A 16,758-nucleotide genomic window follows, 5' to 3' on the forward strand; every position below is an offset into this window, starting at 1 on the left:
GGGTACACTGAGTGAGGGGTACACTGAGTGAGGGGTACACTGAGTGAGGAATACTCTGAGTGAGGATACTTTGAGTGAGGGGTACTCTGATTGAGGAATACTCTGAGTGAGGGGTACTCTGAGTGAGGAATACTCTGAGTGAGGAATACTCTGAGTGAGGAATACTCTGAGTGAGGGTACTGAGTGAGGAATACTCTGAGTGAGGGGTCCACTGAGTGAGGGGTACACTGAGTGAGGAATACTCTGCGTGAGGAATACTCTGCGTGAGGAATACTCTGCGTGAGGAATACTCTGCGTGAGGTTACTGAGTGAGGAATACTCTGAGTGAGGGTACTCTGAGTGAGGGGTACACTGAGTGAGGAATACTTTGAGTGAGGATACTTTGAGTGAGGATACTTTGAGTGAGGATACTTTGAGTGAGGATACTTTGAGTGAGGAGTACTCTGATTAGGGGTACTCAGTGAGGGGTACTCAGTGAGGGGTACTGAGTGAGGGGTACTGAGTGAGGGTACTGAGTGAGGGTACTGAGTGAGGGGTACACTGAGTGGGGGTACTCTGAGTGAGGGGTATTCTGTGTGAGGGTACTGAGTGAGGAATACTCTGAGTGAGGGGTACTCTGAGTGAGGGTACTGAGTGAGGAGTACTCTGAGCGAGGAATACTCTGAGCGAGGAATACTCTGAGCGAGGAATACTCTGAGCGAGGGTACTGAGTGAGGAATACTGTGAGTGAGGGTACTCTGAGTGTGGGGTACTCTGAGTGAGGGGTACTCTGAGTGACGGTACTGTGAGTGACGGTACTGTGAGTGACGGTACTGTGAGTGAGGGGTACTCTGAATGACGAGTACTCTGAGTGACGAGTACTCTGAGTGATGAGTACTCTGAGTGACGAGTACTCTGAGTGAGGGTTCTGAGTGAGCTGTTATTTGAGTGAGGAGTACTCTGAGTGAGGAATACTGTGAGTGAGGAACACTGAGTGAGGAGTACTGTGAGTGAGGAGTACTGTGAGTGATTAATACTGTGAGTGAGGGTATTCTGAGTGAGGGTTACTCTGAGTGAGGGTTACTCTGAGTGAGGGTTACTCTGAGTGAGGAATACTCGGAGCGAGGAATACCCGGAGCGAGGAATACCCGGAGCGAGGAATACCCGGAGTGTGGGTACTGTGTGAGGGTACTGTGAGTGAGGGTACTCTGAGTGAGGTTCCTCTGAGTGAGGGTACTGTGTGAGGGTACTGTGAGTGAGGTTACTCTGAGTGAGGGGTACTCTGAGAGAGCGGTACTCTGAGAGAGTGGTACTCAGTGTGAGGAATACTCAGTGTGAGGAATACTCAGTGTGAGGAATACGCAGTGTGAGGGATCCGCAGTGTGAGGGATCCGCAGTGTGAGGGATACGCAGTGTGAGGAATACGCAGTGTGAGGAATACGCAGTGTGAGGAATACGCAGTGTGAGGGTACTCTGAGTGAGGAATAATGTGAGTGAGCAGTACTCTGAGTGAGGAATACTCAGTGAGGAATACGCTGAGTGAGGAATACTCAGTGAGGAATACTCTGAGTGAGGAATACTCTGTGTGAGGAATACTCTGTGTGAGGAATACTCTGTGTGAGGGGTACTCTGAGTGAGGGGTACTCTGAGTGAGGGGTACTCTGAGTGAGGGGTACTCTGAGTGAGGAATACCCGGAGCGAGGAATACCCGGAGCGAGGAATACGCGGAGTGAGAGTACTGTGAGTGAGGGTACTCTGAGTGAGGGTCCTCTGAGTGAGGGTACTGTGTGAGGGTACTGTGAGTGAGGTTACTCTGAGTGAGGAATACTCTGAGTGAGGGTACTCTGAGTGAGGGTTCTCAGGTCCGACCTCCACACACTTCATTGACGTTGGGCAATGTGTCAGCATTAGTTGCGGATCTGCTGTCGCTGTTGCGTTAAATGTACCGACCGCGTGGCCTAATGGATAAGGCGTCCGACTTCGGATCGGAAGATTGAGGGTTCGAGTCCCTTCGTGGTCGCATTTTACAAACGGTCTGCATTTTTTACAAAATAAACGTGAAATAATCGTTACCTTCTTCGAAGTGCAAAACTCCCAGTGAGTGGGGCGACTCCGAGGGATACCCGTGGTTGGGAATGTTCAAGCTGTTCACTCTGAATCTCGCAGGCTCCCGGCGCTCAGTAAATGCAGCGCAACGTCTCAAAGATAAGCGGATTCTTTCTGCTTCCCACTCTAACCGTAAATTGATATCGAGCATGTGTTAAATTACAACTCTCTGTGGCTGTCCCTAACACCACCCCCCCCAACAATGAGACACAGGGGTACCCCACCCCCACAAAACTGAAGACCACGACCATCTCCCCCCCACCAACACTGGGGTCCACCGCAGCGTCCCACAAATGAGGACTACCCTTTCCTCCTCCAACACAGGCACAAACCCCTCTCGTCCAACACAGATTCAACATCATCATCCTCCTCCCGCAACACTAAGGCACAGGCACAGGCACAGGCACAGGCTACCCCCACCCCCACCAACACTGTCCCATTTCCAACCCACCCCCGAGCTCAGGATGAAAAGAGGATTCTCCTCAGCATAAGGCGATAAGCTCCTCACCCAGCACTGGGACACAGGGCTTCCAGCCCGGTACCACCAGATCGGGCACACAATTTCATCCAAATATATTCTAGTACGGCTCTCCAACAGACTACTTGTTGAGGTTAAAAGCTGTCTAGCAGCTCCGCTGGCAACCCTAGGGTGAGTTGATATAGCAGGATATTCAGCTGTGGTGTGTGTCACAGCCTGGCCTGATCAGCCACTTGACAAACACACCTCATGTTAAACAGGGGAAAGCTTCAGGAGAGTGATAAGCTCCTCACGAGGCTGGAGTTCATTAGAAGGCCTGATCTCATCACGGGCCCAGAGCTGCTTCGTGTGTTCGAACTGCAATGGGAACTTTGTTCAAACTCCATACTGTATCTATCCTGGGAGTAATAAGTGGAAACAGTGTAAAGGGAGATTTACTCTGTATCTAACACCGTGCTGTGCCTGTCCTGGGCTGTTAGATAGGAATGGTGAACTCGTTGCTTTACTTGCCGTTTAAAACAGTAGAGAGAGCTTTACTTTGTATTTAACTCCATGCTGTCCTGCTCTAGAAAAATTTGATGGCGAGTGAAGACGAAGCTTTACTTTCAATCCAGTGAATATTTACTAGACTGATTCCCTGGATGGCGGGAGTGACATATGAAGAAAGACTGTACTGACTTGGGCTTATGCCCACTGGAATTTAGAGGAATGAGGTCAGATCTCAGAAACAAATAAAATCCTGACGGGACTGGACAGGCTGGATGTGGGAAGAATGTTCCCAATGTTGGAGATGTCCAGAACAAGGGGTAAGCCATTCAGAACTGAGATAAGGTAGAATTTTCTTCGCTCACTGCCACGGGAAGCTGCTGGGACCAGTTAGGTGAATATATTCAAGAGAGGGCTGGACATGGCCCACGGAGCCAGAGGGGTCAAAGGGTATGGAGAGACAGTGGGAGTGGGATATTGAAATTGTACAATTGGAAACAAATCTTCGAATTGTTCATCCTTGAATATTTCCTTATCGAGGTTGTCTGTGCATTCCCTGAAACTTGTTGTTCAGATAATGCTTCCTTTTGCCTCAGAATAACCCAGGGGCATTTTTCTTTCACCTAAATGCTGAAGCAGGCTTTTTAATTTTGTTTTAATCAGTTTGTTAACAACAGTTGGTCTACCATCTTGTATCTATATGCTGAAGCCATTTTGTATCTTTCAAATGTAGGGGCAGCTCCAAAAATCAGCCATGATCATATTGAATGGTGATGCAGACTCAAAGGACCAAATTGCCAACTCCTGCAGCTAATTTCAATGTTTCTATGCAAAACAGTGTACGGAGCTTTACTCTGTATCTAACCCCACTCTGTCCTTAGCATGGGAGTGCTTGATGGATTCAGTGTAGATCAAGGGTTCCTCTATATCTACCCCTGTGCTGTCCTTTTTCTGGACGTGTTTGATCTGAGTGTAGAAGGAACTTTACCCTGTATCTAACTCTGTGCTGTCCCTGTCTCGGAAGTGTTTGATTGGGATAGTTTGGAGAGAGCTTTACTTTCAGTTTTAGAAGAGTAGAGAAGGCTTTAACCAATTTTAAGAGATATGTAAACAACTGTATATTCCCACCAGTCTAAAAAAACTTTGCCATGTTTTTGCTTTGCTCCTTAAACAATTTTGCATCCACTTTGATATGATCCTTACATGGCATGGATTTCAACAGTGAATACTGCTATCCTGAAAAATGAGAAAGTGGAGGACAGAAACAGGCAATTTGATAAGACCAGGCCTCGAATATAAATGCTCCACGTGCATACTGCTTAATCCCATGATTGACATGGTGTCAGCTTTAATCCCTAACTCAGACGGTGAGTTGTAAAACACAGGCCTGGGAGCAGGAAATCTGGATTAAATCTGAAAATGCAATTCAGAATCTTAAAATATCAGTGAATTCATGCTGTGTCCTCTTCATTAATACTCATCCTATCATGAGGGACTGAAAATTGCACACAAACCTCTAACTAATGAGGCACCTGGATAGATTTAACATACATTTTCATGCTTTCATTCCAAACACTTGCTATTGATTTGTTTTTTTTGTTTACAAATTGTTGTACCCATTTGAGATGGTGCTGTTCATGTCTTGTGAAACTGAAATCCCCAATCACTCAACTGCACTCTCCTTTGGGAACATATTCTTCAACATGTGCTTTTACTGCTGACCGGTTCATATTATGTGTCATCTGGGACTTCTAAAACAGTGAATTTTCAGTGATAGAGGGAGCACACAGCATTCAATATTACCAAGGATACCAAGTATCTTCAGCAGGGCCATGCACACCCAAGAACATTGCACTGTCTCACTCTAACAAGAACTGAATTGTTAAGCTGAGGTTCACACCCTTTAATACTAATACAGGGAGCCATGTCATCGAGGCTTCCAGAAGAGAACAATCCTTCACCAACGTCTCACTAAAATCTTACAAAGACCAAAGCACAATGACTTGCAGAAATTTTATTAATTTGTGTTTTGTACAAAATGATAGAGATAGTGAATGAGCTGACCCTCCTTCCACTAGGTTCACATACATTGTTGTTCAATGACTAACTGTTCAGTCAAATCCCACTTGTCGGTCTCGTTTGATGGTAGATTGGATCTTCTTCTGCCGTAGCCGTTCTCGTTGCATATTCTCCACCCTGGAATCACCACAACATGTCAGTAAAGACTGTGTACTTTGCCTCAAGCCCACAGCTACTTCCTTTATCTGGCCAAGTAGTGGCCCATGTGGATGAGGGGGTGGCAGTCCACAGAACCAGTCTTCATGCATTGAACCTGAGCACTGATTCAGGGAAAACCCTTCAACGTAGTCTTGCAGCTGACATTCTGTTCAGCACCACAGACTAGGAGGCCGATTCATGCATCATCTCCTCCCTGCTTCATCGGCAAGTCCGTTACACTGTAGCCAAGGTGCTGCAAGGTTCGCAGCACTAATGCCAAATGAACTTTCAAAGCACCTGGCATTCAGCTATCAATGTGCACTGAGTGCTTAGGGGAGGACCCTAAAAAACCTGTAATGGAATGAGATCTTTCTTTGAAATACTGATTTGAAACTGCATTTTTGTTTAACAAATTACGCTTACATAGCACGGTTCACAACCTCAGAAAGCCAAAAACAGCTTTCCAAGCAACAAAATATTCTTGAATGTTTACTGAAATCTAGGAGGTTGTGTAATGCAGAAAACACAGTAACCCATGGGTGCACAGCAAGATCCCACAATCATATGATAATAGACAGATAATCTTGTGATTGGAGGCCAGAACGCATGGGGGACCTAGCAGGATACTTTACATTTACCTGGAGTGAGGGAAGACTAGGCCTTGTTTTAATGACTTATCTGGGATATGGAATGTCTGACAGCTTGGTACTCCCTCAATTCAGCAGTGGGACCTCTGACAGCATGGTACTCCCTCAATACTGTACTGAAGCCCAGCTGGGATTGTGTGCCCTACTGTGGGACCTTGAAACCAGATGTTTTGCCTCAGAGATGAGGGTGATATTAACTGGCCCACAGATATCAGGAGACAGCTTCAAGAGGCCTCCAAGCAAACGTTCACTCTGATTTTAAAACCTCACCTCATTCTCCGAATCTCAGCATCCTCTTTGGACGGCTGCTTGGGTTTCTGACTTGCTGATGCCACTATGTCCCGAATCTTCTGCAGACAATCAGCAAGGTTTTTCATCTGGTACCTGCTGATTTCCGAAGTGACAATCAGCTGCCCGGCCCGATTAATTCTGTTCCGGTGCTGATAAGAGGAAAAGAAATGATGAAGAACTGAAAGATACTGTGTCAAATCGTCTACCTTAATCATGACTGCGTATTTGAATGTACTTGGGAATTTTAAAGACTTTAAGTCTTGAGACCCTAACTGTTCACAAAATATATCAGACAGTTGGAGGCTATGGCTAATTGCAATGTTTAGAATTTGCAGCTGAAATAAAATGACGTATTTGATTACGTATTATCACACTAAATGGTGGGGCAGGCTTAATTAGTGAATGGCCTATTCTTGTTCCTACATTCCTAATTGATTAGAAACTCTTAACTAAACAAATATTGGATAAAATAAAGTGTGCTACAGCAAGTAGAAGTATGTTCCATCAATCAGAAAGGTTAGTGTGAATTGCTTTTACCCTGACTAGCAGTCTGTTGGGAAAATGGCAATTTAATTGGAACTGGATATATTGTGGAATGGCCTGTGAAACAGCGGGGCACCATTTGCAGCATCCTCTTCGCAGGTAAGTTGTAACACCCTCTTAACATTGATTCCATTAACGTCATTTCACTTCTAAGGTCTTTCATAAATTATCCTTTTAATTTTTCCAGTTTCAGTCTAACATTATCGGTCACAGTCAATTCCGTATCTTACATGCACACACAACGTTTGCCTCAGTGTTTCTGCTCATGCCCTTACGCTGTAGTGCCTACTGCCTCAGCTCCCTGTGCTAAACCACTGCCACGAGGAATTCTTCAGCTGCTCCTTGTTTCCTTTGTTCCTCTTGCACTGAGCGCCTGGGGTTTCACCACCAATCAAGCTCGGTCACAGGACTGAGCTGAGGGTTAACACTTAACAGTATTGGACTGTATTCTGTATTTCCTTTAGATGTAGTGTCTTTTTAAAAAATTTTCAGGGATGCACAGTACAGCACATTAACACTACAGTATTTAAATCTGTAAATCAATGTTTCCGGGCAAGAAACATTTTAAGGATGTGACCTTCAAATTTATCATCAATTCTTCTTAGCACCAGTGATTAACTTCAATTCATTTCACTAAGTTTGTTAAATTTCAGGAACAGGGCCACAGCTTTAAGTGAGAATTTGCTGTGGTGATGGAAGGTTGTTTTCGGACTGGGGCAGTATACATAGGGAGGACGTAAACCTGAGTCAGGAGGAGAGGTAGAGTGAGTGAGTAATACAGAAAACAGCTATGACCTGACCACCCTTTAAACGTTGGCTGACCCTGGGCAGAGAAGCTCACCTTGGCAGTGATTACACTCCGCACATCCTCAGGGAGCCAGTCAGCTGTCGCCACATGGAACCTCACTTCTGCCTTGGTGTTCACTGTAACAACAGAACCAGTGTAGCATCCATCATTCACTTACACCCAACATTCATCTAGACCCAGCAGCCCCCTCAGAGACCAAAGACATAGACCTGCCTGAGGGACAGCACCTCCCATACCCCTTCCAAGCGTCAGCAACTCCCATATCCCCCTCCCGAGGGACTGCGTCTACCCCAAAACCACTGGGAGCGGTGAGCACCTCCTGTACCCTTTATGAGGGTTATACCACACGTGGGTATTTTTCCCATGAGTACTGGTAGGCCACATGTGGAGTAGGTAGTGAATCTCAGTCAAACTGTGGTCAGCCCTGTTGCTAAAGCAGCCCAGGTATCTCTGCTGCTCATCTGGGTCAGTGACAGACTGAGTCCCTGGATGGATGTAAAATTGAAAAACAGACAGGACTCGAGCTCCTGATCATGATGCAGTAAGTTCCCCAATCAACCAGTCAGGATTCCAGAGAAGAACAGGATGCAACTTAATATGTTGTCACTACCAGTTGAACCAGAGGTGAATCCCCTTGGATGAGGGTCACCAGCATTGATCCAAGGTGACAGTGATCTGTAGCCTGTGTGAGCAGGAACATCTGATGTTACTGAGCAAACAATCTCCTCACCCTTGTTGACATTCTGCCCTCCAGGGCCACTGCTCCGAGAGTAAGTCACTGAGAGTCGGTCTGAGGACAGAACAAAATACCAACAGTGAGGATTCAAGCTGATCACTATGATATCTCCAATCATAATCCAAACAGAAACTGCTGACTAATGGGGGGACATCAGCCTCGCACCTTAGCCTCTGTTGGCAGCTTCAAACATCAATGTGCAATCAGTTTGAGAGATCTGTAACCATTTCGAGGAGCATTAAACATGTCATCCAAGTACACTGATGGTGGAGAAAGGGGGGCTGCTCAGGGGATATGGACAGGGGCAAAGTCATTACCAGCTTGTCGAGAGAGAGACTCAATATCATAGGGTGACAGTGAACATGGGCGGATTTTTAAGTGGGGAGGATAGGCCTGGGCTCAAGTGTGATGCCCTTACTGGTGGATAGTGTGCCAGTCTCTGTTTGGAAGCTTGTAAGGGACGTAGGACCTAGTTGATACCCAATCTAACCCGAGGAGATAGTGGGAACTGCAGATGCTGGACAATGGGAGATAACAGGGTGTGGAGCTGGATGAACACAGCAGGAAAGCTGACATTTCCGGCCGAGACCCTTCTTCAGACTCTTTCTGAAGAAGGGTCTAGGCCCGAAATGTCAGCTTTCCTGCTCAGCCTGCTGTGTTCATCCAGCTCTACATCTTGTTATCTTTAAACCTAGGAGCATCTGTTCATCCCTAAAAGCCCACCTCCACCACTCTCAGACCAATGGCATCTGAGACACCTATTCCTTCCTCCCAATCCCTCCAACCCAATTCCATCTCACCAGTGCTTCAACCCAGGAAACCCTCACCACCCTGAAAGGCCACTCTTGTTCTCAGATTATCCCACACCCTGGCTACAGCAGTTGTAATACAGCTTCATCCGAAGAGGGAGTAAAAAGGATCCTGCAATGAGGCATTGGGGAGAGGGACAATACCTGCTAGATTTTGGAATAAAATCTTGGCCAGGTCAGCTCTGGCTCAGTAATTAGCAACCCCACTTGTGAACCATGAAATCCCGGGCCCAGAGCCCACTTCGGTGCTTCAGTACAAAATCCAAAGTTGGCATCCTACTGCAACACTGTCAGAGGTGCCACTTTTCAATCGAGCACCCCACCCCACTGCCCAGTTAGGTTAATGTAAACTTCCAATTACATTAATGGGGTGAAGAGCAATATCCTGACCAATCTTTATCCCTCATTCAATGTCACAAAGACAGACTATCTGGTCGTTTTGTTTGTGGAATATAGAACATAGAACATGTGCATAAATTAATCAGCATGTTTTCTATATTAAAGTGGCTACACTTTTTAGAAGTTCTTTGTTGATTTTGAGACACCCAGTGGTCATGAAACATGTTATACAAATGTTTCTTTTCAAACTCCAATATAACATCAGGAATAAGGTGAAAGGTTTGGACAATTTTAACACAGAGCATTGTCAGGGCTCAGAACTGAGGTGCAACAGAAAATGCAGAGAAACTTTTAACAGAGTTTTGGAGGAGAATGTGAAATCAGGACCTCAGAAAGAACCAAGGGCAGCATTTCTCTCACTATTATCCTTTAGGAAAGTAAATCTGGTATCCTTGGCCTATATGAAAGTTCTGACCCACAACATGTGGCTCAAGCTTAGCTGTCCTCTTAGCCCTAGCAAGCCACTCAGGTCAAGGGCAATTAGGAGGGGGCAATAATTGTCAGAAACAACCTCGTTCCACGAAAGAATACACTCTTTAAAAAAATCCACAAACTTTCAGTTTGTTCAGCCTGAAATATACAGTTTATGAGTTTGAATTGGTGTCCCTCTCTCATTTTAATTGAATGTTCTGGATTATCTATTCCAAACAGTTTTACTGTCCTCTATAGCCTGAAGATACCATTTCAAAAATCACCTGTTCACGGCTGATATTATGAACTATTCACAAATACCATTTATTAATTCACATACCGACAGGTATATCTTTGTTGGAGGTAGTCTGATGTGCTCCCTCCTGCAAACGGAAACCAGATGCATTATACAGAGTTATTTATGCAGCACAGCCCTCCACAGATTCATGAGACTCTCAAAATCAGCAGCTTTGTAATGACACGGGGGGGGGGGGAATGGGGGGGGGGGGGAATGGGGGGGGGGGAATGGGGGGGGGGGAATGGGGGAGGGGTGGGGGAGGGGGGAGGGGTGGGGAGGTGGGGAGGGGGTGGGGGAGATGGGGGAGTGGGAGGGGTGGGGGGATGGGGGGGAGGGGTGGAGGAGTGGGGAGGGGTGGGGGAGGGGTGGAGGGTGGGGGAGGGGTGGGGGAGGGGTGGAGGAGTGGGGAGGGGTGGGGGAGAGGGTGGGGAGAGGGTGGGGGAGAGGGGTGGGGGAGAGGGTGGGGGAGAGGGTGGGGAGAGGGTGGGGGAGAGGGTGGGGGAGAGGGTGGGGGAGAGGGTGGGGGAGAGGGGGGGGAGAGGGGGGGGAGAGGGTGGGGGAGAGGGTGGGGGAGAGGGGGGGGGGAGAGGGGGGGGGGAGAGGGGGGGAGAGGGGGGGGAGAGGGGGGGGAGGGGGGTGGGGGAGAGGGGGGAGAGGGGGGGGGAGAGGGGGGGGAGAGGGGGGGAGAGGGGGGGGAGAGGGGGGGGAGAGGGGGGGGGAGAGGGGTGGGGGTGAGAGGGGGGGAGGGGGGGGGAGAGGGGTGGGGGGAGAGGGGGGGGAGAGGGGGGGGAGAGGGGGGGGGGAGGGGTGGGGGAGAGGGGGGGAGGGGTGGGGGAGAGGGGGGGGAGGGGTGGGGGAGAGGGGGGGGGGGAGGGGTGGGGGAGAGGGGGGGGGAGGGGTGGGGGAGAGGGGGGGGAGGGGTGGGGGAGAGGGGGGGAGGGGTGGGGGAGAGGGGGGGGGAGGGGTGGGGGAGAGGGGGGGGAGAGGGGGGGGAGAGGGTGGGAGAGGGGGGGGGAGAGGGGTGGGGGAGAGGGGGGGGGAGGGGGGGGGAGAGGGGGGGGGAGGGGGGGGGGAGGGTGGGGAGAGGGGGGGGAGGGTGGGGGAGAGGGGGGGAGGGGTGGGGGAGAGGGGGGGGAGGGGTGGGGGGAGAGGGGGGGAGGGGTGGGGGAGAGGGGGGGGAGGGGTGGGGGAGAGGGGGGGATGGGAGGGGGAGAGGGGGGGATGGGAGGGGGAGGGATGGGAGGGGGAGAGGGGGGGTGGGGTGGAATGGGGGGGGTGGGGAGGAGGTGGGGGGGTGGGGAGGAGGTGGGGGTGTTGAGGGGTAGTGGGGAGGGGGTTGGGGAGAGCAACGGAGGGGGGACACGGTTTATGCAGGGAGAAGGTTCACGGGGAGAGGCAGACCGCATAATGAGGCTTCAGCAGCTGAGTAGCCGATGGGCCCCGCCTGGTACCTGTCCCTTATAATCCGCTCTGCTGTTCGGTGTAGAGCACCTCCAGGCTGTAAACACTGCGGTACTGGCGCCGCAACAACCCAGCGCCCCGGAACCACAGCAACCGACCCCCGGCTCCCAACATGGCAACCACCCCGCTCCGCTCGACCTTCACAACATGGCGCCCAACCCGGTCCGGCACCACCTTCACAACATGGCGCCCACGCCGGCCCGGCTCCACCTTCACAGTACGGCGCCCGCACAGATCACGGTCGACCCTCTCAACATGGCGCCTACACCGTTGAGGGCTGACAATTTGATCTTCCCGCTGAAACACAGGCTCCGGGGAAACGGTCCGATGTGTCTCTCACAGTTAATCACTGGATCAATGATTAAATATTAACATATCACCTCTTCCCGCTTGTTCTATTTTTCTGCAAACGCTGCAGTGAATACTTTTATTGCATAAAGGTGTCATCCAATTACAAGTTATTACCAAAAGCAGTAGAAAAATTTTAAAACCTAGCAATGTATTCCAAATTTAATAAATTGTCCTTTATTCACTTTACTTTCAAGAGCTTAAAAGGGCAGTAGAACTGGTTAACAGTTATCGATAACATTTAATAAAGTGGTGATTTATTTAGATGGAAGAATAAGACACCATAGTGTCACAATGATCCTGATGTCTTTACGGTAGCCTTGGACAAAACAAGGGCGACATTCCAAGAAAATAAACAGTTCATTAGTTGGTGATAGCTACTGATTTGACTATCTGTTATAGGATACTTTCAGACAGAAGGTAAATAGGAGAAATATTTACAGGCTACAAACTAGTAGGAAATCTTTAAAAATCAAATTACCTACTAAAAAATTAAAATAGAGATGCTGGGTCAGGCATGCATGATATCAGACCTGGTCGATCTCATTGTAATAAAATGTGAGGCTGGATGAACACAGCAGGCCAAGCAGCATCTCAGGAGCATGCTGCTTGGCCTGCTGTGTTCATCCAGCCTCACATTTTATTATCTTGGATTCTCCAGCATCTGCAGTTCCTATTATCTCTGGTCGATCTCATTGTTGTTCATAGTGACCACATCTGTTCAAGTGTTGGTTACTCAAGGAACTCGACAACCCAGAACTGATGAGTTGGCAACTGAGCTTCGAAAACTGTGCCACATCAGGGAGGGGGCGGAAGAGTTATCTGGATGCTGTTTTTCAGGACACAGTCACTCTCCTGAGATTAACTACTTCAAATTTGGTCAGTGTTCAGGGACTGGAGGGTGTGGCTATGAGCAAGGCAGGTTGAAAGGTCCAGGAGGTAGTGCTGGAGGAGTCTCAGCCCTTGAGTTTGTCAAACAGGTTTGAGATTCTTGTTCCCCGTGGGCGAGAGTGGGGGCTGTAGGGAGGATGAGCAAACTGATCATAGCACCATGGTACAGGGAGCCAATCAAAAGAGGGGAGAAAAGAGAAACGTAGTTATAATTGGGGAATAGGAGAGTCAGGGGAATAGACTGTGGCCAGGATCAAGAGACCCAAATGCTGTGTCACCTGCCTGGTGCTTGGATTCAGGCTATCTCATTTGGGCTACAAAGGAACCTAGAGTGGGAGGGCAAAAATTCAGTTGTCGTGGCCCACATAGGTATCAACAATATAGGTAAAAAGATGAAAGAGGTTTTGCTGAGGGAATATGAGCAGCCAGGGGCTAAATTAGAAAGCAGAACCATAAAAAGTAATAATCTTCAGATTACTACTTGAGCCACGAACTTATTAGCACAGGGTCAACAAGATTAAAGAAGTAAACACCGGCTCAAAGATTGGTGCAGGAGAAATGAGCTTGAATTCGTGGGACACTGACATCAGTACTTGTGAAGGAGATGGTCTCAGAAAACTATCAAATCTAGGTCTAGCAGAAGTAACAACCTCCAGGAGGCAGTAAATAAACTTCACCAAGTTCAAATTCTTTACTGTTAAGTTGTAAAAAATGAAATCACACCTAGAATATTCTCTTCAGTGCGCAAGCATCCATTTTTCCGAGCTTATGTTCCAAAGTCTTTACAATATATACAGGTTATATGGAAGTGGGGGCATGGGCAGGAACAAAGGGACCTGGGGTAAACATGTGTAAATCATTGACGGGGGCAGGTCAGGCTGAGTAAGTTGTTAAAAGGCATACAAGATGCCGAGCTTTATAAATACAAAATCAAGAAAGTCATTATGAACCTTTATAAAAGACTGACTTGACATCAAGTGGAATATTAGGAAGGATCTGAATGCTTTAGAGAGGGTAGAGGAAGGGTTTCATAAAATGGTTCCATGAATAAGGGATTTCATCTGGGGTGGATAGATTGGAGAAGCTGGGACTGTTCTCCACAAGGAAAAATTTGCAAGAGGTTTTCAAAATTAATTGACAAATTGTTCCTGGCAAATTGTAAATGGGAGAAATTGTTTCCAGTGGTAACCAAAAGTTACACATTTAACACGGTTTGGAAAGGAAGCAGAGGTGAAATGACGGACCTTTTTGTTTTCCCCAGAATAAACTAGTTTTAGTTTGGGGGTAACTTCCATTGCTACTGTCCTGAAAAACATACAGCACTTAGTGAAGAGGTGGGATTGTGTTTCTGCTGAGCCAAACCAGTCTGGGTTGGATAAATTTCACGCAAGCCAGACTGGGAATTATGACCTTTTCTGGCTGCAAAACAGTTTCCAAATCTGGTCTTCAACTGTTTGTATGCACGGATGGACTGACCTTCAATGATGGCTGTGCGAACAACTATTCTGGGAAGACTGGGACAGCACGGCCGTGATCGAGAGTCTCTTGGTGCATATGTGATCTGGCTCATTATATTTTTCACTGACAATAATAGCTTGGATGTTGCTGATAACCTAATTGTTAACCAGGCAGTGGGAGAAAGGAAAAGGATGATATTGCTGACCAAAGCAGCCCCAGCATGTGAAGTGTCCTCCTGCACTCTCAAGCATTAAGCTTGTCTCATCACCTGTCCTTGACTACTCAGATTTATGGCTTCCTTCCAAACTGCGACCCGGCACCATGGTCCTTGTCCTAGGAGCTGTGCTGTCTTAGCTTTGGCAGCAGGAAGGAGGGGTTATTACCAACATCCCTGATTACAGTCTCAAGCTGACTGAGAGAAATCTCAAGAATTACTCCAGAATGAAAGCTGAGCTGTTGGTTTGGAGCTGGCTATTTCCTGAAAGTTTAGAAATGTTCTGATTGGTGTGGAGATTGAGGTGTTTTACAAACAACAACCTAGTCAACATCTTTCAAACATCCATCAAGCTGCGAGTAACAGAGACCCAATGAACTGCTGACCCTGTTCAGCGATTCCAGATCTGGTGCAGGTTGAGCAAAAGGACTTGCAAATATTGATGCAACGAAACTTAGCCTTGCCTAGTTGGAGGGGGCCGTGGCCAATGCTGTGCCCATGCCCCAGAGGCAGTATTCTGACCCTGACGCCCTGTAGCATTTGGAGTAAGAATCTGCAGTGTCGCTGATGCATTTACAAGTGACATCCAAACCAGGACCAAACAGGTACAGACGAGATAACAAAGTGTGGAGCTGGATGAACACAGCAGGCCAAGCAGCAGCTTAGGTTTCAGGTGTGGTAGATCACTGGGTTGGCAAGATCACACAGGGAAGTGCATAATGGAGGCTCCATTAGGTGGCGATAGTGAACAAGGCTGTAGAGTAAGGAAGATTCAGCAGCTGAGATAGGACGTCCAGTGGTAGGTGCAATGGTGAAGGAAGGTATAGACCAGGCCAACTGATGCTGTCAAATGGATCATCCCTGGAGGAAAATATGTCTACGTGAGCCTCATGGGGGGAAAAAAGATCAGACAGATGTGAATACAAACATTTCCGCAACATGATTTAAACCGCAGGCTAATTCTATGTAATTATGGCTTTCCATGTTTGATCTTAATTTCTCTTATTTATATTTACTAGATGCCAGTGGAATAAAAAGTTTATTTTGTGATCTTTGAGCCGTTTGTGTGTTCAAATCTCATATTACACAGAGTAATGTTCACAATGTGGCTGATTTTTAACTGCCCTCTAAAACAGATGAGGAAGCCCCCCATTTTGAGGGCAATTAGAAATGGATGATGGATCCAGGTCTTATCACTGAAACTCACAACTAAGGGAAAAAAATAAAAAGTGCCACACCCTCCAAAATTTCTGAACTTTGGATCTCGCAAATTTCTAATTGCTAAGATAAATTCATACCAAATTTGGCAATGCTTTTGCATTCACTGAACAGACCCTGGAGGAACAGTGTTGGACAAAAGAATGGGACCAAACATTCAGGCTGTGTTAAAGTAAATTGTATGATGCAACATTTGGACACAACAGCATGTCCAAAAAGATAACACCTATGCCTCTCTAAATAGTGTGGGTGCTGTAATCACTTGGGTTTCAGAATGGTGAAGGGTAACAGACTGCAGGTCTCTCACTGACCCTCCGCACCAATGAGCAAAATTATGGTCAGATAGACTAAGAGAACGAAGCATGGAATTAGAAGGTTTTGTAAGTTGTTTTTATAGTGGTAGTTCACGATTGAAGCAGATCGTGCAGCATAATGAATCTACAGGCTCCAGTAGCTACTCCAGCTGCAGCCCAATTACTGAGGTGGTCTTTAATCTGCTTATAAGTACGCCATGAAGTACAGGCAATGGGCAGATCATTGTAATGAACGCACATTGTTTAGATTACATTCCCCACTCAATGCAGAACCCAACAAATTTCTCATGTGAATGAGTTCCCTGTCACAGCAGATAACATTGGTAAGACAGTGGATGCTGGAAATCTGAAACAAAAACAAAATGCTCAGCAGGGCCAGCACCACGTATGGAATGAGAAACAGAGTTCATGTTTTGCGTTCAATGATCTTTCTTCAGAATTGCACTTTCTCGCGACAGACTGCCAGACCTGCCAAGTTTCCCCAGAGTTTTATGTTTTTGTTATTTATATGGCTAGTTCCATTCAGTTTCCAGCCATAGAACCCCTCCCCACCCCGTTATCGACATCCTGGGGGTTACCAGTAATGGTAATGCCATTGAATGTCAATGTCAGTGGTTAGAGATGGTCATTGCCTGGCATTTGCATG

General features: G+C 47.5%; 1 protein-coding gene and 1 non-coding gene across 2 annotated transcripts; one reads left to right on the forward strand and one right to left on the reverse strand.

The window, feature by feature from the left end:
* The first annotated feature begins 1,926 nt into the window (after positions 1-1,926).
* trnar-ucg (transfer RNA arginine (anticodon UCG)) lies at positions 1,927-1,999 on the forward strand. Its single transcript has one exon. It is a non-coding gene; the product is annotated as a tRNA-Arg (tRNA).
* Positions 2,000-5,048: 3,049 nt separating this feature from the next.
* mrpl58 (mitochondrial ribosomal protein L58) lies at positions 5,049-14,478 on the reverse strand. Its single transcript, XM_048555283.2, is given in 8 exon segments — positions 5,049-5,245; positions 6,184-6,353; positions 7,589-7,671; positions 8,286-8,345; positions 10,251-10,293; positions 11,660-11,689; positions 11,691-11,966; positions 14,227-14,478. Coding segments are annotated over 8 exon segments (999 nt in total). The 3' UTR covers positions 5,049-5,160.
* Between the last annotated feature and the right edge of the window lie 2,280 nt (positions 14,479-16,758).

The sequence above is a fragment of the Stegostoma tigrinum genome, unplaced genomic scaffold, assembly GCF_030684315.1.
Source record: "Stegostoma tigrinum isolate sSteTig4 unplaced genomic scaffold, sSteTig4.hap1 scaffold_378, whole genome shotgun sequence".
NCBI classification, from domain to species: Eukaryota; Metazoa; Chordata; class Chondrichthyes; order Orectolobiformes; family Stegostomatidae; genus Stegostoma; species Stegostoma tigrinum.